Source organism: Balaenoptera acutorostrata, chromosome 4 (assembly GCF_949987535.1).
Source record: "Balaenoptera acutorostrata chromosome 4, mBalAcu1.1, whole genome shotgun sequence".
Classification (NCBI taxonomy): Eukaryota; Metazoa; Chordata; class Mammalia; order Artiodactyla; family Balaenopteridae; genus Balaenoptera; species Balaenoptera acutorostrata.
This window is the reverse complement of record NC_080067.1, coordinates 15,171,126-15,194,453: the sequence shown is the minus strand read 5'-3', so window position 1 is coordinate 15,194,453 and position 23,328 is coordinate 15,171,126. Positions and strand designations below refer to the sequence as shown.

The following is a 23,328-nucleotide window of genomic DNA, read 5'->3' as shown; positions in this document are numbered from 1 at the left end:
CTGGCGGGGGTGGGGGGTGGGGGTGGGGGTGGGGGTGTGATTGGCTGGAGCCGCGGGCCCGCCTCCGCGCGGTCGTCTCGGACTCGCCCCAGGCTGTGGAGCGGCGCTCCCCTGCCAGAGGTATCCGAGCCGTGGAGACTTGTGGTTTCTCTGACTTTGTGGTCTGAGGCGGCAGCACTGATCATGGAGACCGGTGCCTCCCGCGAGCCCGAGACGGCCGAAGTGCTGCCCCAGCACAAGTTCGACTGCAGGTCTCTGGAGGCCTACCTACACCAGCACTTGCCCGGCTTTGGGGTCGAGCCCGAGGCCAAGCTGACCGTTGCCCAATACAGGTATCGACGCCAGCCTTCTCCGCCAGCAAAAACAGATCTGTGCCTTGTGTTTTTCTTCCTCTGGCCTTGGGTGGGTTCCCAGTTTCCCCCATCCTGTTTGTTTTTCCGCAATGAAGCACTCTGCAGGCGAGAGCTGCCGTCACCGGTCCCTTGCATTACATTCTGAATATTTCCACTTCAAGGGCAGTGATGGAAGCACGATAACATTCACGATTCCAACTACAAGAAGGAATCTTTGTTAACAGCTATATTCACTGAGGCAATTAAGGTTAGAAGGTCTGTGGGATATAAAGAGGCCTTCGCTCAACGTTTGTCCTATAACCTTTTTTTCTGAGAAGCGGATGTAATTCCGTTCACATTGGCATATTCCTGGAGGCTGAGTTAATGGTACCAGTTGGGGGTTCCGAATTCTTATCCTAGATCTTCCATTTAACAAATCACAGCACCACTTTGGGCTTTAGTTCTTTCTGAAGTAGGGGAATAGAACTGGGTGACCGTTCGAAGAGCACTGTTCCCCACCGTGAATCTGGCTCTAGTCTGATGTTGTATAATAGAAAATAATTTTCAAATAGACTTTATTCTAAAAATAGTATTTTGATAAACAGAGCTATAGAAGCAGTCCTGGCTTCCAGAAAACTAGACGTGCCACTTACTGACTGGGAATTTAAATACTATGGTACATGAACTCTCTGAGAACTAGTTTCATAATCTGTAATAAATATCTGCCTGTTCTGCGTGATGCTGATAATTAAATGAAGTAATACAGGTGAAATGGCTTAACACTGTAACAGAACTGTATACCAGTGGCATTTATCACTGACATTTATATTCCTTGACTACTGATTTCAGAGAAATTAAAAATAGTGGAAAGGAGATGGATCAGAGAGGGTTTGGGGGTGTGGAATTAAAAGGCACCCTGTGGGAATTCCCTGGTGGTCCACTGGTTAGGACTCGCGCTTTCACTGCCCGGGGCCGTGCGGTGCCGCTGCCAAATTAAAAACAACAACAAAAAATAAAAATAAAAGGCACCATGTCACAATAGATATTGTAGGATGAAGGAGAAGGTGGAATAAAAAATGGCTGCGCTTTCTAGCCTAGAAGCCTTGTGTTATAAACAAACTAACAGTTCAAAGTTCAAATTTGCTATGGGAATCTGAACAAGTTATTTAACTCTTTTGAGCATTGAATCCTCCTTTGGCAAAATGGGGATAGTAATATTTCTCTCCTAGAGTTGTTGAATTATCTAACTGAGAGTTAATTCTGAATTAAGTTGAATGTTAAATAAACCAGAATTGTGCTTGATAAATGGAATTAGTTGTGGCGTAAATAGTATATACGTGTGGAACTATCTCCACAAAGAATACACATTTATTTCCAAGACACATGAAAAAGTTTATGAAAATTGAAGACATGTTAGGCCACAAAGGAAGTTTCAGAAATTCTAAAGCGTCATTCTTAAAAAAAAAATTCAGAATATAAATGCCAAAAGTTTAGAAATCAAGAGAAGGTAGCTAATAAATACATTTTAGAAACTAATTGAAATACAGATTAAAGAGCCAATAATCTACAGAAAATAATGGAGTTTATCAAAGTTCAGTATGCAAAAATCAATTGCATTTCTTGACTTTAGCAACAAAAATGTAAAAATATAATTTTCAGAAAGATAAAATTAATAAGAGCAACAAATATAAATTTCTCAAATATTAATCGAATAAAGTATGTGCAAGACCTTTGTAAAGGAAATTATAAAACTGTATTAGGACCTTAAAAAGAACTAAATAAATTGAGAGATGCCATGTTCACAAATAGGAGAATTCAGAATTGTACGTTTCTCTTTTTTCCCAACTGATCTATAGATTCAGTGCAATGACGATCAAAATCTTAATTTTTTCCCTAACTTGAAAAATTACTCCTAAATTTTATGTACAACAGCAAAGGGCTAAGAATAAGCAAAAACACTCCTGAAGAAGAACAAAGTAGGAAATTTGAATTAAGATGGCATATTATTAGCACAGAGATAGACAAACATCAATAAAATAGAGTCCACAAAAAGACCCACATGTTTATAGAACTTTGACATATGACAGTGGTGGCACAGAGAATCAGTGTGTGTGGGGTTGGAGGGAGAAAAGATTTTTCAGTAAATTATACAGCAATAATTATTATCTGTATGAAAAAATTGAAATTAGACCTGTCCCTTACTCTACCTCACACAGTTCCAGGTGGACTACAGACTTGAATGGTAAAGGCAAAACTGTAAACATTTGGAAGACATATAGAAGATCTTTATGACTTTGGAGTAGAGGATAAAATCTTTAAAAAGACAAAAGCACAAACCATGAAAGAAATGATTGATAAATTTTTAGTGAAAGAATCCTTAAAGTGAAAGAACAAAAGAAAATATTTTCAGTGTATATAATGGATAAAAGATTAATATCCAGAACATATAAAGAACTACAATAGCCCAACAGAAAAATGGGCAAAAGACTTGAAGATACTTAACCTCATTACACTGTAATAATTGGGGAAATGCAAATTAAAATGACAAGATACCATTTCACACCATCATATTCACTTTTTTTTTTTTAATCTGACAATATCAAGCAGGATATGAGATAACAGGGACTCATCCACTATTGGTGAGGGTGTGAATTAGTATAACTACCTTGGAAAACAATTTGGCACAGTTTTGTAAAGATGAAGCTGGGAAGACAAAGCCCTATGACAAAGCAATTCTATTCCTAGTTTTATACTCCTGAGGAATTCTTGTACCAGGGTATCAGGAGATAATCTACAAAAATGTTCATTGCACTGTTTGTAATAACAAAAATACAGGAATAAAACACAATGTTCATCAATAGTAGAATGGATGAATAAATTGTAGTATATTCACGTGATGGAACACCACACAGCAGTGAACATGATTCAGCTGCAGCTATACACAACAACACAATCAAAAACTGGACAAATAAGCAGTATATTGTTTAAGGAGATAAACTTAAAGGGAATGATATATTTAAAAATCAAGACAGTAGTTACTCTGAAGGGAGGGACAGGGAATGCCCTGGTGGTCCAGTGGTTAGGACTCAGCGCTTTCACTGCAGTGGCCCAGGGTCAATCCCTGGTGGGGGAACTAAGATCCCTCAAGCAGCACGGCACAGCCAAAAAATAAAAAATAAAAAAATGAAGGGAGGGACACAAAGAGAGCTTCAGAGATACAGTAACTTTTTTCTTTCTTAAACTGGGTAGTGAGAACACTGGTGTTTGTTGTGTTATTCTTTATGCTTTACAAATTTTGTAAGTATTTTTTATCTATGCAAAATTTATTTTTAGAATTTGCAAAAATTAAATCATATTAGAAATAAAAATATTTAGATTTAAACAATAATGAAGGCATTGTATAACTTGATAGAACAAAACTTATGATTTCCAGCTATGTGCATAATATGTGCCTGGCACTGCTCCAACCACTGGGGATATAACAAACAAAAAAATCTTGCCTTTTTGGAACTTCCATTCTATTTGGAGAAGATAGATGATAAATAAAATCACTTTCTAAATATTACAGTGTAGGAAAAGGTGATGTGTATCATGGAGAGAAACAAAGGAGAATAGGAAATGTTTAGGAGGAGGGAGAAGAAAGGCCTCAGTGAGAAGGTGACATTCAGCAAAGAGAGACGGGGATGTAAGCCATGTAGCTATCTGGGGAAAGAGTATTCCAGACAGAGGGAACAGCAAGAGCAAGGGCTCTCCCGTGGGTGGAGAGACTACAAGCCAATGTGCCTGGAGTTGTGTAAGCAAGGGCAACAGGAATTCTGTTGGCTGTTATAAGGGCTTTGGCCTTTACGTTAGTCGAAATGGTGAGAGATTAGGGATTTGGGGGCAGAGGAGCGAAGTGATTTGTCTTTTTAAACAGAATCTCTTTGCCTATTGTGTTTGACTGAAAGAGGCAAATACAAGGAGACCAGTTTGGAGTGTATTGCAATGACCCAGTACAGCGCGATTAGTGGTATGGATCAGGGTAGTAGTGTAGGATAGGTGCAAAGTGCTCATATTCTGGATTTATTTTGAAGAATTTACTGACTGATCAGATGTGGGGTATGAAAGAAAAAGAAGAGGAGACAAATACTGTTCCATTTTTGTCTTGGCAACCGGAAGGATGGAGTTATCATGAAATGAAGTAGAGATGACTGTAGACAATCAGACTGGAAGGGAAATATCAGGAACTCAGTTTTGCAATGTTAAGTTTCAAGATGCCTTTTGGAGTGGATATGTGTAGTAAGCAGGCAGATATATGGGTCCAGAGGTCAGGGCAGAGATCTAAACTAGACATTTACATTTGGGAGTCATTGAGATAGAGAGGGTATTTAAAGCTATGAGATCTTACCTAGATGATGAGTCTACATGAAGATACAGAAGGTCTATGAACTTATTCCCAGGCATCCCAATATAAGAAGTTGAAGAATTAAGGCGGAACCTACAAAGGCGTCTCAGAAGGAGTGGCCAGAGAGATGGGGAGAAACATGGTCTGATACCATAGCAGTATTAGTGACCTTGAAAAAGTAATTTCAGTGGAAAGATAGGAATGAAAGCTTGATTGAAATGGGTTCAAGAGAAAATAGGAGGAGAGGAATTGGAGCAAGGAATATAAACAACTCTTGAATTTTTCTGCAAAGGCGGAAATAAATGTCTTATGTAGAGGGGGAAGTGGGGTCAAGAGAAGTCTTTAAAAAAAAAAAAAGGCAGCGTGTTTATATGCTGATGGCAGTGATCCAGAACAGACAGAAAAATTTGTGTAGGACAGAGGGCTAGAACGAAGTCCTTGAGTAGACAAGAGTAGGATGGGATCTAATTCACAAGAGAAGGGATTGTCCTTAGATAGGAATGTAGACATTCTTCAACAGACTCTGTAGGGAAGAAGAGTATATGGTACAGGTGCTTCTATGCAGTAGATATGGTAGTGTAAGCTTGTGGAAGTTCTCACCTGACTGCTCCTATTTTCTCTGTGAAATAGGAAGCTAGGTAATCAGCTGAGAGTGAAGACGGTGGGGAAAGTGCTGGAGGCTTGAAGAAAGAGGAGGAATTGTGAAATAGTCATCCAAGAGCATGGGAGAATGAACAGGCCAAGGAAGTATATTATGATTGCTGGCAGCGTTCACTCTGAGGTTCATAGTCATGAATTTGAAGCAAGAGTAATTATTTTAGTAGATATTGTTGATACTTTGCCCAGATTCTCTTGGATTCCTTTTTACTGTTTCCATGCACACCCTCGTTTGGTGGCTTCTGCTTCCAGTAGCCAGCACCTATGGCTCTTTTATAGACTGTTCTTGCCTACTGGAGCCTCTTTTGCCCTGAATGTTGTAGTGCCTAAGATGGCACTGGAATGGAGGTACTAGTGGGAATGAAAGAAAGGAAATTATGATCAGAGATAGAAATGCTTAAAAAATAGGATAATGCAGTGCTTGAGTTGTTATTGATAAGGTATAGGGTGTGTCCCATAGAATGAGTGACAGTTCTCTTGGATATATACCTAGGAGTGAAATTGCTAGATCATATGGCAGCTGTATCTTCAATAAGTAGCTTTTAGTTTTCCTTTTATATTTCACCTGGGTCATTTACCATCATAAAATGCCAGTGCCTCATATATGACTGCATTATCAAAAATGCATCCAATCAGACATTTGGCATTAAAAAATGTCTTTGTAAGGTTCATTGCAACTTGACGCTTTGGAGCATCACAAATAAATTGTCCCATGTCAAGACAGACAACACAGCTTGAAGTGGTCCCATTTCCTGACCATTGTGGCAATGATCTCCACTTTCCTATGCTAAAAGGCACCCCCCACCCAGGATTAGGTGGTGCCAAGATGATTGCTGGGGAGGATGGGTCTGGCTTATCAGAGTTAGAAGTAGACACTGGACGTACTGCTGCAGTCAATCTGGACTGCTCTTGTTCTTTGCAGATGGAGGCTGGAGGCCTAGGGAGAAACTTCAGAAAAAAAATGTTTTTAACTTTCCCCTATTACCTGTTACCTCAGGGATTAATTCGTCGGTTTTTTTTACTTTAAGGCCTCTCTTTCATGCTGTTGAATTATTTAAAAGCTGTGTAAATGAAGGTATAGATTGAATAATTTTGGTAGCTGGAGTGTATTTCCTTAGTTCACGTGAGAATTTCTGTTCACAAGGCAGAGAAAGCCAGTGCCCTGGTGTCTGTGAGTCACCTGGGGCACTGTTGCACTTCCTGGCCCAGATATCCACTCTAGGACCTTGCTTATCAGAATTCCCACTTTAGAGAGCTGTACTTGGAGTTCTCTCTCCAATGGCAGATGAGGGAATACCAATCCAGCTGTTCCAGCATCCTTTAATTAATTTTCTGACTGATTACCTACAATCTCTTCTCCCAGCCTTTCTTTGCTTAGATCTAGACATTGTTCTAGGGACGCTTCTGATAAAACTCATGATTTGCAGGTAGGAAGTGTGGTCTTCTCTTCTACCTGTGTAGGTTGTAGATTCTCCAGCTGCCACTGTGTTACCATCTGCTGTATATCATCCAAAAACTCATGTTCTTAGCTGCTGATAGCACCCCTCTTGGCTTTCCAGCATTGAAATGGGTTTATTTTCATTTTGTGTTTTCTTTTGAAATTTCAGCAGGATTTGGGGAAAAGGAAAAGTATATCTTTGTTATTGACCTTTTCTCTACTCTTATCTAGATCAGGACAGTCCAATCCAACCTTTTATCTCCAGAAGGGCTTCCAAGCATATGTACTCAGAAAAAAACCACCTGGTTCACTTCTTCCTAAAGCACATAAGGTATGGTATACAAACGCAATGATAAATTCCTTGTTGACTAATAAATGCATTTTATACACACAAAACAACTTAAATTGCTTTTAAAAATAATCTCACAATTATTAAATATAGAAAATACATTTTATTTCTTAGATGAAAATTTCACTTGAATTGTATCCCCCCCCCTTTTAGTTTTTATTAAGTATTTGAGTTTGAAATCTGAGTCTGTGTTTAGGCTGTTAATCCTGAGCAATATCCAGTCCTCTTATGGATTTGATTCCTTCCTATACAATTAGCTAGAAATACAGTCACCCAGTAAATATTTTCAGTGCTACTCATTTATAGATATTTTGTACTTTGGTTAAATTATGTTTTAAAAAGCACATTATTATATCTTATAACAATATATATACTCACTGAATACTTTAATATATTTGATATGACAATTCCCTGATCTTTTGGTGATAAAAAGAAATATTTAAATAATCATTTTTATAGTATTCTCTAAATTGACAGTGAGAATTATAAGAGATTTTTGTTGAAAACTGACTCTGTTTTCAGAAAAACGGATATTATCTATAGATTTTTAGAGAAGAGAACATTAAAAGCATGATGCATATTTTGAGTATTATTATAATCATGTATAACAGGTGCTTCCCAGGCCCAGCTGACTAGAGATGGGCCATTGAAGGGTGGGTTTAATATCACAGTAATGGAAAATGCAGATTCTGACCTTCTTGGTCCCGTATCATATTCCCAGAAAATGAAGTGACTTGGATGCTTAAGATAGAAAAAGTTTGGTAACTTTTATTAAGCCTCAACATGGCATGGCTGAAGGAAAATCCCCACTTGTAGGGGGAGATTTATGCCCCAATAAACAGCTGGGTTTGTCTCCTCTTGATAACGACCTAGATGTCTAGAAGACATCAGAACATAACATAATGCTTTCAGCCCAAGGATCTGGAGTACTTTTGTTTCGACTTCCTTCATTTTTCCCAAATCTGCATTGGAAAAAAGCAGTGTTCCCACACTACCATCCACTTTATGACCAGCCTCCACCACCCCACCCCACCCCACCCCCCTTTCCCAGCACTAGGTGGTTATAAACACTTCTTTCTATAGCCATTGGCACCACTGGCTGCTCTCACCTTGGTTATGGGTTTAGTCACTTCCCTGCTGTAGTTATTGCAGCAGTAGCTGCTTTATCCCTGTTGTGAAAGTGAGCTGCATTGTTTCTTTTCCTTAGAAGTGGTCAGCCACCACTGCCTGAGTCTGGGGAAGTGGACTTTGCAGGCAGATGAGTTGGCATCAGAGTTCTGCAGTAAGCTGTGTCCCTGGGTCCTGAGTGATAAGCCTGTACATCTGTCCTGGTTAAGGAAGCCCTTTTCTTCTCCTGTCTTATTTGGGCTCCTGCTTCAGTACCAGCTTGCTTCTCATTGCCTTCTTACCCAGTAGTTATCTTGAGCTCCACAGCAGCCCTGGGTACCAGGAAGGATCCCCACACCCCTGCCTTGGAAACAAGTTCCTCCATTGATCTCCCTAAGGAGTGGGTGCATTTCCTTTCTACCGGCACCCACTGGCCTTCCCCAGCACTCTGTAGTTGACTGTGCCCAGAGGGTTGGAATAGAGAACCCCCATAGGAAACTGGAGTTGGGGGAGTAGGGAGCAAAAGCAAGAGTGAGCCAGCAAGCAGGGAACTGATAAGAAAAAAAAGGGATGTTTTTATGATGATACATGCGAAATATTGTGGTCAGGAAATGTCACCTTCATATTATCAGAGTTAGGAATAAGCTCCATACATGTGCCTATCCTTTTAGCCTAATTAAATGATCAATTTTTAGCGCTGGCCTAATTTATAATTGTAATAATCACACTAAGACTATTTTTTTAAAGCAATTATTATATTTTTTTGAATTTTATTTTATTTATTGTTTTATACAGCAGGTTCTTATTAGTCATCCATTTTATACACATCAATGTATACATATCAATCCCAATCTCCCAATTCATCACACCCCCACCCCCACCGCCCACTGCTTTCCCCCCTTGGTGTCCATACGTTTGTTCTCTACATCTGCGTCTCTATTTCTGCCCTGCAAACCGGTTCCTCTGTACCATTTTTCTAGGTTCCACATATATGCATTAATATACGATATTTGTTTTTCTCTTTCTGACTTACTTCACTCTGTATGACAGTCTCTAGATTCATCCACGTGTCTACAAATGACCCAATTTCGTTCCTTTTTATGGCTCAGTAATATTCCATTACATATATGTACCACATTTTCTTTATCCATTCGTCTGTCGATGGGCATTTAGGTTGCTTCCATGACCTGGCTATTGTAAATACCGCAGCAATGAACATTAGGGTGCATGTGTCTTTTTCAATTATGGTTTTCTCCAGGTATATGCCCAGTAGTGGGATTGCTGGGTCATATGGTAATTCTATTTTTAGTTTCTTAAGGAACCTCCATACTTTTCTCCATAGTGGCTGTATCAATTTACATTCCCACCAACAGTGCAGGAGGGTCCCCTTTTCTCCACACCCTCTCCAGCATTTGTTGTTTGTAGATTTTCTGATGATGCCCGCTCTAACTGGTGTGAGGTGATACCTCATTGTAGTTTTGATTTGCATTTCTCTAATAATTAGTGATGTTGAGAAGCTTTTCATGTGCTTCGTGGCCGTCTGTATGTCTTCTTTGGAGAAATGTCTATTTAGGTCTTCTGCCCATTTTTGGATTGGGGTGTTTGTTTCTTTAATATTGAGCTGAATGAGCTGTTTATATATTTTGGAGATTAATCCTTTGTCTGTTGATTCATTTGCAAATATTTTCTCCCATTCTGAGGGTTGTCTTTCCGTCTTGTTTGTAGTTTCCTTTGCTTTGCAAAAGTTTTTAAGTTTCATTAGGTCCCATTTGTTTATTTTTGTTTTTATTTCCATTACTCTAGGAGGTGGATCAAAAAAGATCTTGCTGTGATTTATGTCAAAGACTCTTCTTCCTATGTTTTCCTCTAAGAGTTTTATAGTGTCTGGTCTTACATTTAGGTCTCTAATCCATTTTGTGTTTATTTTTGTGTATGGTGTTAGGGAGTGTTCTAATTTCATTCTTTTACATGCAGTTGTCTACTTTTCCCAGCACCACTTATTGAAGAGACTGTCTTTTCTCCACTGTATATCCTTGCCTCCTTTGTCATAGATTAGTTGACCATAGCTGCATGGGTTTATCTCTGGGCTTTCTATCCTATTCCATTGATCTATATTTCTGTTTTTGTGCCAGTACCATATTGTCTTCATTACTGTAGCTTTGTACTATAGTCTGAAGTCACAGAGTCTGATTCTTCCAGCTCCGTTTCTTTCCCTCAAGACTGCTTTGGCTATTTGGGGTCTTTTGTGTCTCCATACAAATTGTGAGATTTTTTGTTCTAGTTCTGTAAAAAATGCCATTGGTAATTTGATAGGGATTGCACTGAATCTGTAGATTGCTTTGAGTAGTATAGTCATTTTCACAATGTTGGTTCTTCCAATCCAAGAACATGGTATATCTCTCTATCTGTTGGTATCATCTTTAATTTCTTTCACAAGTGTCTTATAGTTTTCTGCCTACAGGTCTTTTGTCTCCCTAGGTAGGTTTATTCCTAGGTATTTTATTCTCTTTGTTGCAATGGTAAATGGGAGTGTTTCCTTAATTTCTCTTTCAGATTTTTCATCATTAGTGTATAGGAATGCAAGAGATTTCTGTGCATTAATTTTGTATCCTGCAACTTTACCAAATTCATTGATTAGCTCTAGTAGTTTTCTGGTAGCATCTTTAGGATTCGCTATGTATAGTATCATGTCATCTGCAAACAGTGACAGTTTTACTTCTTCTTTTCCAATTTATATTTCTGTTATTTCTTTTTCTTCTCTGATTGCCGTGGCTAGGACTTCCAAAACTATGTTGAATAATAGTGGTGAGAGTGGACATCCTTGTCTTGTTCCTGATCTTAGAGGAAATGCTTTCAGTTTCTCACCATTGATGTTTGCTGTGGGTTTGTTGTATATGGCCTTTATTATGTAGAGGTAGTTTCCCTCTATGCCCACTTTCTGGAGAGTTTTTATCATAAATGGGTGTTGAATTTTGTCAAAAGCTTTTTCTGCATCTATTGAGATGATCACATGGTTTTTCTTCTTCAATTTGTTAATATGGTGTATCACATTGATTCATTTGTGTATATTGAAGAATCATTGCATCCCTGGGATAAATCCCTCTTGATCATGGTGTATGTACCTTTTAATGTGTTGTTGGATTCTGTTTGCTAGCATTTTGTTGAGGATTTTTGCATCTATTTTCATCATGATATTGGTCTGTAGTTTTCTTTTTTTGTAGTATCTTTGTCTGGTTTTGGTATCAGGGTGATGGTGGCCTCATAGAATGAGTTTTGGGAGTGTTCCTTCCTCTGCAATTTTTTGGAAGAGTTTGAGAAGGATGGGTGTTAGCTCTTCTCTAAATATTTGATAGAATTCACTGTGAAGCCATCTGGTTGTGGACTTTTGTTTGTTGGAAGATTTTTAATCACAGTTTCAATTTCATTACATGTGATTGGTCTGTTCATATTTTCTATTTCTTCCTGGTTCAGTCTTGGAAGGTTATACCTTTCTAAGAATTTGTCCATTTCCTCCAGGTTGTCAGTTTTATTGGCATAGAGTTGCTTGTAGTAGTCTCTTAGGATGCTTTGTATTTCTGCGGTGTCTGTTGTAACTTCTCCTTTTTCATTTCTCATTTTATTGATTTGAGTCCTCTCCCTCTTTCTCTTGATGAGTCTGGCTAATGGCTAATCAATTTTGTTAATCTTCTCAAAGAACCAGCTTTTAGTTTTATTGATCTTTGCTATCATTTCCTTCATTTCTTTTTCATTTATTTCTGCTCTGATCTTTATGATTTCTTTCCTTCTGCTAACTTTGGGTTTTGTTTCTTCTTCTTTCTCTAGTTCCTTTAAGTGTAAGGTTAGATTGTTTATTTGAGATTTTTCTTGTTTCTTGAGGTAGGCTTCTATTGCTATAAACTTCCCTCTTAGAACTGCTTTTGCTGCATCCCATAGGTTTTGGATCGTCATGTTTTCATTGTCATTTGTCTCTAGGTATTTTTTGATTTCCTCTTTGATTTCTTCAGTGATCTCTTGGTTATTTAGTAACGTATTGTTTAGGCTCCATGTGTTTGTGCTTTTTATGTTTTTCTCCCTGTAATTGATTTCTAATCTCATAACGTTGTGGTCAGAAAAGATGCTTGATATGATTTCAATTTTCTTAAATTTACTGAGGCTTGATTTGTGACCCAAGATGTGATCTATCCTGGAGAATGTTCCGTGTGCACTTGAGAAGAAAGTGTAATCTGCTTTTTTGGATGGAATGTCCTATAAATATCAATTAAATCTCTCTGGTCTATTGTGTCCTTTAAAGCTTGTGTTTCCTTATTAATTTTCTGTTTGGATGATCTGTCCATTGGTGTAAGTGAGGTGCTGAAGTCCCCCACTATTATTGTGTTACTGTCAATTTCCTCTTTTAGAGCTGTTAGCAGTTGCCTTATGTATTGAGGTGCTCCTTTGTTGGGTGTATAAATATTTACAATTGTTATATCTTCTTCTTGAACTGATCCCTTGATCATTATGTAATGTCCTTCCTTGTCTCTTGTAACATTCTTTATTTTAAAGTCTCTTTTATCTGATATGAGTATTGTTACTCCAGCTTTCTTTTGATTTCCATGTGCATGGAATATCTTTTTCCATCCCCTCACTTTCAGGCTGTATGTGTCCCTAGGTCTGAAGTGGGTCTCTTGTACACAGCATATATACGGGTCTTGTTTTTGTATCCATTCAGCGAGCCTCTGTCTTTTGGTTGGAGCATTTAATCCATTCACGTTTAAGATAATTATCTATATGTATATTCTTATTACCATTTTCTTAATTATTTTGGGTTTGTTTTTGTAGGTCCTTTTCTTCTCTTGTGTTTCCCAGTTAGAGAAGTTCCCTTAGCATTTGTTGTAGAGCTAGTTTGGTGGTGCAGAATTCTCTTAGTTTTGCTTGTCTGTAAAGCTTTTGATTTCTCCATCGAATCTGAATGAGATCCCTTCTGGGTAGAGCAATCTTGGCTGTAGGTTCTTCCCTTTCATCACTTTAAGTATATCATGCCACTCCCTTCCGGCTTGTAGAGTTTCTGCTGAGAAATCAGCTGCTAACCTTATGGGAGTTCCCTTGTATGTTATTTGTCATTTTTCCCTTGCTGCTTTCAATAATTTTTCTTTGTCTTTAATTTTTGCCAATTTAATTACTATGTGTCTTGGTGTGTTTCTCCTTGGGTTTATCCTCTATTGGACTCTCTGCACTTCCTGGACTTGGGTGGCTATTTCCTTTCCCATGTTAGGGAAGTTTTTGACTATAATCTCTTCACATATTTTCTCTGGTCCTTTCTTTCTCTCTTCTCCTTCTGGGACCCCTATAATGCGAATGTTGTTGCGTTTAATGTTGTCTCAGAGGTCTCTTAAACTGTCTTCATTTCTTTTCATTCTTTTTTTTTTTTTTTTTAAGAATTTCACTTTTTTTATTTATTTATTTATTTATTTATTTTTGGCTGTGTTGGGTCTTCCTTTCTGTGTGAGGACTTTCTTTAGTTGTGGCAAGCAGGGGCCGCTCTTCATCGCGGTGCACGGGCCTCTCACTATCGCGGCCTCTCTTATTGCGGAGCACAGGCTCCAGACACGCAGGCTCAGTAGCTGTGGCACACGGGCTTAGTTGCTCCGCGGCATGTGGGATCTTCCCCGACTAGGGCTCGAACCCGTGTCCCCTGCATTGCCAGGCAGATTCTCAACCACTGCACCACCAGGGAAGCCTCATTCTTTTTCTTTATTCTGTTCCACAGCAGTGAATTCCTCCATTCTGTCTTCCAGGTCACTTATCCGTTCTTCTGCCTCAGTTATTCTGCTATTGATTCCTTCTAGTATATTTTTCATTTCATTTATTGTGTTTCATCTCTGTTTGTTTGTTCTTTAATTCTTCTAGATCTTTGTTAAACATTTCTTGCAATTTCTCAATCTTTGCCTCCATTCTTTTTCCGAGGTCCTGGATCATCCTCACTATCATTATTCTGAATTCTTTTTCTGGAAGGTTGCCTATCTCCACTTCATTTAGTTGTTTTTCTAGGATTTTATCTTGTTCCTTCATCTGGTACATAGCCCTCTGCCTTTTCATCTTGTCTATCTTTCTGTGAATGTGGTTTTTGTTCTCCAGGCTGCAGGACTGTAGTTCTTCTTACTTCGGCTGTCTGCCCTCTGGTGGATGAAGCTATCTAAGAGGCTTGTGCAAGTTTCCTGATTGGAGGGACTGGTGGTGGGTAGAGCTGGGTGTTGCTCTGGTGGGCAGAGCTCAGTAAAACTTTAATCCACTTGTCTGCTGATGGGTGGGACTCGGTTCCCTCCCTATTGGTTGTTTGGCCTGAGGCGACTGAACACTGGAGCCTACCCAGGCTCTTTGGTGGGGCTAATGGCAGACTCTGGGAGGGCTCACGCCAAAGAGTACTTCCCAGAACTTCTGTTTCCAGTGTTCTTGTCCTCACGGTGCCACACAGCCACCTCCCGCCTCTGCAGGAGACCCTCCAGCACTAGCAAGCTGGTCTGGTTCAGTCTCCTATGGGGTCACAGTTCCTTCTCCTGGGTCCCGATGAGCACACTACTTTGTGTGTGCCCTCCAAGAGTGGAGTCTCTGTTTCCCCCAGTCCTGTCAAAGTCCTGCAATCAAATCCCACTAGACTTCAAAGTCTGATTTTCTAGGAATTCCTCCTCCCATTGCCGGACCCCCAGATTGGGAAGCCTGACATGGGTCTCAGAACCTTCACTCCAGTGGGCGGACTTCTGTGGTATAAGTGTTCTCCAGTTTGTGAGTCACCCACCCAGCAGTTATGGGATTTGATTTTATCGTGATTGTGCCCCTCCTACCATCTCATTGTGGCTTCTCCTTTGTCTTTGGATGTGGGGTATCTTTTTTGGTGAGTTCCAATATCTTACTGTCAATGATTGTTCAGCAGTTAGTTGTGATTCTGGTGTTCTTGTAAGCGGGAGTGGGAGCACGTCCTTCTACTCCACCATCTTGAACCAATCTCTCACACTAAGACTACTTTTAAGGAAAATACTAAGGAAATCATTATCCTCTGGGTTATTTGTTGATACTGTTTTAAAATTAATTTCTAGCCTTAATGTTAGCTCTCAAGTAATTATTAAATTTCTGTATTTCTGATTTTTAATTATCTATCATCCTATTTAGATTGATAGAGAATTTAAAGTCCAGAAAACTTTGTTTTCAATTGGATTCCCCGTTCCCAAACCTTTATTGTACTGCAGTGATGCTTGTGTCATTGGAACAGAATTTTATGTGATGGAACATGTACAGGTAAATTAACACTTAATTGTACTTTTTGTTGCTTTTATTTTTAATTGTGAAATTAGGTGTTAATAAATGATAGTATATTAGTCTACATTGTAGGTAGTTAGTTTGCTTTGCAATGGCTTAAACTTTTTTCTTTTTCTTAAAACAACAGAAATTTATTCTCTCAGTTCTGGAGGCTAGAAGTTTGAAGCCAAGGTGTCAGCAAGATTGGTTCTCTATGGAAGTTTTGTTTTGTTTTGGTTTCGGTTTTGTTTTTTTAAATTATTTTTTATTGAGATATAGTTGATGCACAATATTATATAAGTTACAGGTGTATTACATAGTGAGTCACAATTTTTAAAGGTTATACTCCACTTACAGTTATTATAAAATACTGGCTCTATTCCCTGTGTTGTATTAAACTTTCATTTTATTTTGAGCACACACAGTTTGAGCGGGATGAAGTAAACTAGGAACAAGTTTAGTAATTAGGGCATATTGGCTTAGTCTTCCTCTAGGTGTCAGTAAAGAGCTATATGTAATGGCAATACATAAACCATCCAAATAGTAGGGGAAAAAACTATTTCAAATAGGACATCAATCCATTAAAAATAAATCCAAATTGTTTTAAGGTTTTTTTTTTTATAAGATGTTACTTGAGATTAGTTTTTGTCCTTTAAGTTCATCTTGGTGTATCCTTGTATTTTCCCTTTGGCATGTACACTCTTATGTTAAACATGTTTCACAAATGACAGTTTTTCTAGCGCATTCTACAAAGAATTGGTTTTGGTTGTAAAACTGTATCCTGATCTTTTTTGTAGGCAACAGGGGATGATGACACAGCAAATAATTGGTTTGAAAAGATTTATTTTGTTTTATATTATCTGTTGTAATTGCTCCCATAGGGCCGAATCTTTCGTGATTTCACAATTCCTGGAGTTAGCCCAGCAGAACGCTCAGCCATATATGTGGCCATGATAGAAACCTTGGCTCAGTTACATTCCTTGAATATACAGTCACTGCAGCTGGAAGGATATGGTAGAGGTGCTGGGTACTGCAAAAGACAGGTAATGCATCCACACAAAGAGCTCCTTTTCTCAAGTTGTTGGAAATAATATTAGTTAAAATAAAAACCTATTATTTTATACTTTTCTGAAACTTGGCTATAACTTTTAATATCAGCTGTCAGATTGACTTGTTTTAAACATAAAATAATTTTATATTTTTAGATCAGATTTTGTTCAGCAAAAGCTTCTGTAACAGCATGTACATAAATACAGATTTAAAGCTGTTTCTATCTCTTCACTTAATTTACCAATATATTTTCTATACAATTTTCCCTTTTTAAATTAGTTTAACAGATATTTATTAAGCATGAATGTATGTTTAATATGTGCTGAATACTGTGTTAAATATCAGGAAAATAGAAATAAGTTCTTCCCCTAAAGGAACTTACGGTCATTTTTGAGACATCTATACCTGAATCTCATTTACATGAGACTTGAAAATGGTGTAAAAGAGTATGTAATCTGGTAGTAAATTATTTGGTACTCATCATGAAAGCTGTTCCATTCAGAGGATAGATATCAGTATGCCCTTGCTTAGGTTGGGGAAAGCTTCCCGGGAAAGATATGTCTTGTACTGTGTATTTAAGGAAGGATACAATCTAGAGCAATAGGGAAGAGATGGTGAGCATTTCAAATCAAAGGAACAGCAAGACCAGATATTTATGGGGCTGTTTCCCTTTGTACGTATGTCTTTTTGAGGGGGCAGAAGGGAGAGAAACAGGAACTAAGGTTTAGGGAATACTCGTTATGTGCCAGCTCCCATGCTAGGTGAGTTGTTAGACCTAGTGTTTTTTAATCTCTGTAACAACCCTAATACATAGGTATTACTACCCCCATTTTGCAGATGAGGAAACTGAGGCTTGCAGGTATTAAGTAATATACAAATAAGTGGCTTAGACATAATTTAAACCCAACCCTCTGTGATTCCAAAGATGAAGATCTTTACTGTACTAAATTGAACAGAGATACCTTAGAAAGTGGAGAGAGAGATATAAGTAGATAAATAATATTATTTCAGTTGATGGAGGACTTTGAGAATAGGTTGTCTTATTTGCATTCAATTCTAAGAACAATAAAAAAAATCTTTGCATTTTTCATATCTGTAATATATTTTTGAAGATTCTTTAGAAGATTCTATGGGTAATAAGAAAGGGGATTAAAATGAAAAATAAAGATCTCCCTTCTTCTTCTAGTCCCCATATTACATTTTTCAAGGATTACTTATTTCTTGTGACCCTTCCAGAAATTTTCCATGTCTATTTTTTTGGTATGTTCGTATGTGTGTTTGTGTGTGTTCTTTTTTTTTTTTTCTCCTTCCACAAAATAGTTGCTGAATAAAGACTAGAACCCACGTCTCTTGATTCCTAGGCCAGTATTTTTTTTCCTGATAAAAGTCAAGGTAAGTAAAATGGAACTAGATGGAAGAGAAACTTAAATGTTGAAGTTTTCAGGCTGATATGAGTGTTTAGGCTAATATGAGTATCACGGCATTTGTCCTGAGCATTTAACACTAAAACAAAATTTGATATAATTGAATTTTGTTTTAATTTTAGAATTGCTGAATCTTATATTCCACTTTCAGCTCTGTCATTTTTTAAATTTATATATCTTTAGGTATCAACCTGGACAAAGCAATATCAAGCTGCAGCTCATCAGGACATCCCTGCCATGAACCAACTATCTGACTGGCTAATGAAAAACTTGCCAGACAATGACAATGAAGAAAATTTGATTCATGGAGATTTCAAACTAGATAACATAGTTTTCCACCCTAAAGAGGTATTGGAAGCCCTGTTTATAAAAAATTGAGTATGTCTGATTTGGGATACACATACTAAGTAGATGTTCTCCCAGAGCACTGAAGGAGCCCACCCCATCCCCATTCTTCCCCTATATTCAAAACTAACTTTACCACTCACAACTTTTAGAAATAAGTCCTGCAGATATTCTGGCATAGGTATCTGCCCACCTTAAAAGGCTGGGTCTAATCATCTGATTTACTACTTTAAAAGGATTTGGGAATTTACATGCATGTTGCTGTTTTCTTCAAAGAAATTTTTCAGCCAGTAAATATATTTAGCTTATCCACGTTCTTGCTCTTTCTTCTGGTTCATTTTCATTTTTTTCCCTATCTGATAAAGAATTTTTAATTTGATTATTATAAGCTCAGAGAGGACAGAATTCCAAAAGACTCTTTTGAGGCTTCAAAAGAATTTTTATGAGGTTAATGTAACCTTGCCCTGTGTAAATGTACACAGTGTAATCTTTATAAAGAGTACAAACAAATCAGAACTATAACCCTCCTCCACTGAGCATAGTGAGGCATAAGATTGGAGGAGTGTGGTGGGAATGAAGAAAGTACTTCAGTTCTCCTCTCTTTACCTGTATGCCTTTGGACAAGACATTTATTTGGCCCTTAGTATTCTGATATTGATGTGAATGATTTACAGTTCCCTGAATCTTCCTTCTTAGGAGAAAATTTTCTGGGTTCATTAGTTTTCTCAGAATGGTAAGATGTTTTAGGGCAGGAAGAGCTGTTCTAAATTCATGTGCTAAGCTTCTGGGTTTCATGTTCGTTTCATACAGGAAGAGGACAGGACGAAAATAACATTATAAATTGCATTGCTGTCGTAATTCAAAGTACTACTATATCAATTGAAAGTTCAAATATAATATAAAGACATACGAGCACATTCACCATCAAGACAGAAAATTTTTCACAGAAAAGTCAGTTTGGGTATTTAAATTATGTATATGTAATTATACGTATGTGTGCATATGTAACTTATTGTTAATGGTATGGATGAATTCTGAATTATAACTGTTAAATATAGAATAGGAAAATTAAAGATTGCTAATTTATAACCTGGAAAAATTAGAAAAGCATATACCTTAAAACAGCAGGATCTGGTCTATATTTTATCTATTTCATTTGGTTCATTAATATTTTTGGAGCCTATCTTTGAATAAGTCAGCATTCTTTATGTGTTCTATCAATATAACTACAGTACTTTTACATTCATTACTTAAGCAAGGAAGGAAAAATTCAGACCTAAATCTCCTTAGTTATGTGTTGTCTACCAAAATGTTTAAATATGCTGAAATTAAATATTAAATATGCTGAAAGTAATGGCAGGTAAGTTCCAAATAGTTATTCCCTTTTTATATTTAATCTCATGTCAGAAAACCATTTTTTATAGGATTAAAGTTGCCAAACAGGAATCATCTAACTTAAGTTCTGTGGAGGCAATGCTAATTTGTTACATATATCATTATCTTTTATGTTTTAGGGTTATATAGTAGCTAGTAAAATGTCTTCTACTTTATACCCAGTAATCCCATAATTATTAGTTAAATCAAAGTTAATCAATTTCTGTCTCATATAAATATGCGTAGCTAATTGTTTTTTTTTTAATAGCTACTTTATTTATTTATTTATTTATTTATTTATTTTTGGCTGTGTTGGGTCTTCCTTTTGTTGGAGGGCTTTCTCTAGTTGCGGCAAGCGGGGGCCGCTCTTCACCGCGGTGCGCGGGCCTTTCACTATCGCGGCCCCTCCTGTTGCGGGGCACAGGCTCCAGACGTGCAGGCTCAGTAGTTGTGGCTCACGGGCCGAGTTGCTCCACAGCATGTGGGATCTTCCCAGACCAGGGCTCGAACCCGTGTTCCCTGCATTAGCAGGCAGATTCTCAACCACTGCGCCACCAGGGAAGCCCTGTGTAGCTAATTTTTTATGGAAGTAACATACAGTTGACAAAGTACAAGTCAACTGGCATTTATTTATTACCAACTATGTGCTCTGAAACATGGGGTTAGAAGGAAAAACAGCTCTTAATGAGCTCAAAATACAGATGGAGAGAAAAGATACTCGGGTAACAGCAGAGAACAATATGTACCCAAATGCTAAAGTATATCATACAATAAAACTAAGAGAGTAGTCAAAGAAGGAAAACATTCCCACTGTGGACTGGCATTAACAGCTATGAAACTTTAGAATTTAATTCTAGTCAATAGTTTAATTCTAGTCAATAGTTCCATCTCATTTTTTAAATTTCATAAATAAGTAGAAAATTAGACTATGTTTGTTTTTTCATGAAGGCACTTCACAAATTGGAAAATCAGTCCCTGGATGTGTATAGGTATGTGCTCAACTGTATGTATTCCTAGGGATATGATTGAAAGCTTTTTATTTTTCCTTTGAGGGTAAGGATTATACCTTTAATTAATTTTTTTCTTACCTTTGTTTCTAGAGTCTATATGGTAGATGCTCAATAAATGAGGACCTTCTAGACTAAGAGCTCCTATAAAGCAGTAAATGCATCTTATTCATTTCTGCAGGTAGTTACATGTTTCTGAATGAATCTATGTTAAAAGAATTGATTTTAATTAATCACTAAGGTACTATTTCCATCTCATTTATTTATGCTTAATTTTTATTCTCTACCAGTATGACCTTAACCCCTTTCTGTGCCTCAGTTTTTATTGTAACTTTTTATTTTGAAATCATTAAAGACTCACAAGAAGTTGTAAAAATAGTAGAGGGCCCTGTGTATCCATCATCCAGATTCCCCAAAGAGATCTCACACAACTAGAGTATATTATCTAAGCCAGGAAATTGACATTGTGTGACTTGCGTGCCTTTTGGATTGGGGGAAAAAAAATTTCAGGGTTCCCAAGGAGCTGAAATGAGGTAATTGATATGGAGCAACTAGCTGGTACCTGGCACAACTGGTGCTCAACTTATTTCAATTCTCTTCTTCTTTTCCATTCTTTTCCCCTCTGTTTTTCTAAGATTGCCTATCAAGGTCTATTCTTTAGAAAAAATTGGGGTAAAAGCAAATCTTTACTTTTAGTAGATATGTACTAAAACCTAAACAGTAGTTATAGGGGATGAAATTATAGGAGATTTATAAGTTGTACATTTCTGTAATGTTTAAGGTTTGAGGTTTTATTGGGTTTTTTTCCCCCAAACAACAACATATTTTATTTTTGTCGTCAGAAAACACAACAATTAAGAAAGAAAACAAAAACAATTTTAAATGATAAACCATCTAGGAATGTGTGTGGTAAACCAGTAAAGAATTACTAAAGGGAATAACAAAACTAAAATATATCATTCAATTTCACAATCCCTAGTTATTTCTAGTTACTGATATGTAAAGTATTTGAAGAATGTTTGAGCAAGTGTTTCAGTAGTACAAAATGCTCACTGCAATGTTTAAAAGAAATCCAGTTTTCCTGGAAAATATCATTAATTTTCCAAATATAAATCTTACCCATCTGGCAGAGAAATGTTTAAGACTTTGGAGTTTAATGTACATATTACCATTTCAACTTGAAAAATAAATATATTTAATAAACCCATAGATATTTTATCTGCATTCATTAATTAGTAGTCAGATGTATTTACGATAAATATAAGGACACTTTCTTCTGAAGTCATCTGCCTTGCAGCCTTTTATATGTTCTCTTATGAAAAAAAAATTTGTTATGCAAAACAAAACTTGTGTTTTTAATGGATTTTTCTTTTTAATTCCCCCACTATTTCTAAGATGTCAGTGTAGTTAGAGAAAAGCTTAGTTATAAAACTTAATTTTATTGCTAGAAAAGACAGGGGGATTGGGTTTTTTTCCAATCTTTTTACTTTTCAGATGTTTTTAAATACCCTTAATATGCTCTTTGGTCATAAAGCCAGATTTTGAACTCAGACCTACTGACTTCCAATTCCATATGATTCCTTCCACACTGTACTGCTGCTTATCTCTGTTGGAACTGGTCAGCGTTGGTAATCTAGAAACTGAAACCCTTGTCTTTGACCACAGCCTCACTACCTTCTACTTCTTTTATTTCTTTATACCTCATGTGAGATGCTACAAATTTGATTGCTCTTACTTTAGAATCCATGAACCCCTTATGACTTCATTTGACTTCTCACCTTGCCTGGCCCAGGTGGGCATGATCAATCATTTCAAGAACTACCTTCTTTATTATCAATGAATTAATAATTTTTTTGACTGGATGTGTGTGCAAGTAATGTAAGAATTATAAAGTTTCCTGACCTTATATTGTTATTCCAGAATCTTCTCACCTCTTGACTTTATATATAATCTCCAACCCTGATCTTGGTTCATTGTATTTTTGCTACAGAATGAAGTCGTAAAGTCACGTTAATGGGGTCTGGGACATATCTATGCTGCATAATTTCATCTAGGGTGGAACTTCATCTCTTTGTAAAATCTGTGACATTTTTTTAAATGGCTTTTTCAAATCTTTTCTATTCTTCTCGAACTATCAAGTTGCCTTTTACATCTAGACTCCCACTCTCACATTTAGACTTGATTCGTTTTTGTCCTTTTAGTCACTTTTCAGCACAAGCTACTTTCTAGGGATTACATACCCCTGGAAGTTTTCTTGATGTTGTTGAAGACATTTCAGTCCACTACACAATGTTTCCTTCATGCAGACTGATGGGTGACATTTTTCTTAAGCCATTGCCAGGAAAAATTGTTACTTTTTAAAAATTAAAGTATAGTCGATATATAGTATTATGTAAGTTACAGGTGTACAGTATAGTGATTCACAAATTTTAAAGGTTATACTCCATTTATAGTTATTATAAAATATTGGCTATATTCCCTGTGTCCTTATAGCTTATTTTATACATAATACTTTGTACCTCTAAATTGCCCCTCCCTCCTTCCCTCTCCCCATTGGTAACCACTAGTTTGTTCTCTAAGTCTATAAGTCTG

General features: G+C 37.2%; 1 protein-coding gene across 2 annotated transcripts in view; it reads left to right on the top strand.

The window, feature by feature from the left end:
- Positions 1–50: 50 nt before the first annotated feature.
- Positions 51–23,328, top strand: part of ACAD11 (acyl-CoA dehydrogenase family member 11) — a 95,797-nt gene continuing 72,519 nt past the window's right edge. The window contains exons 1-5 of one of the 2 annotated variants that reach the window (XM_057545893.1): positions 51–332; positions 7,043–7,142; positions 15,411–15,536; positions 16,418–16,579; positions 18,194–18,358. In XM_057545893.1, the coding sequence (XP_057401876.1) occupies positions 184–332; positions 7,043–7,142; positions 15,411–15,536; positions 16,418–16,579; positions 18,194–18,358 (702 nt within the window). In that variant the 5' untranslated portion in view covers positions 51–183. The remainder of the gene's footprint in view (positions 333–7,042; positions 7,143–15,410; positions 15,537–16,417; positions 16,580–18,193; positions 18,359–23,328) is intronic. The other variant, XM_007180921.2, reaches the window with a different exon arrangement.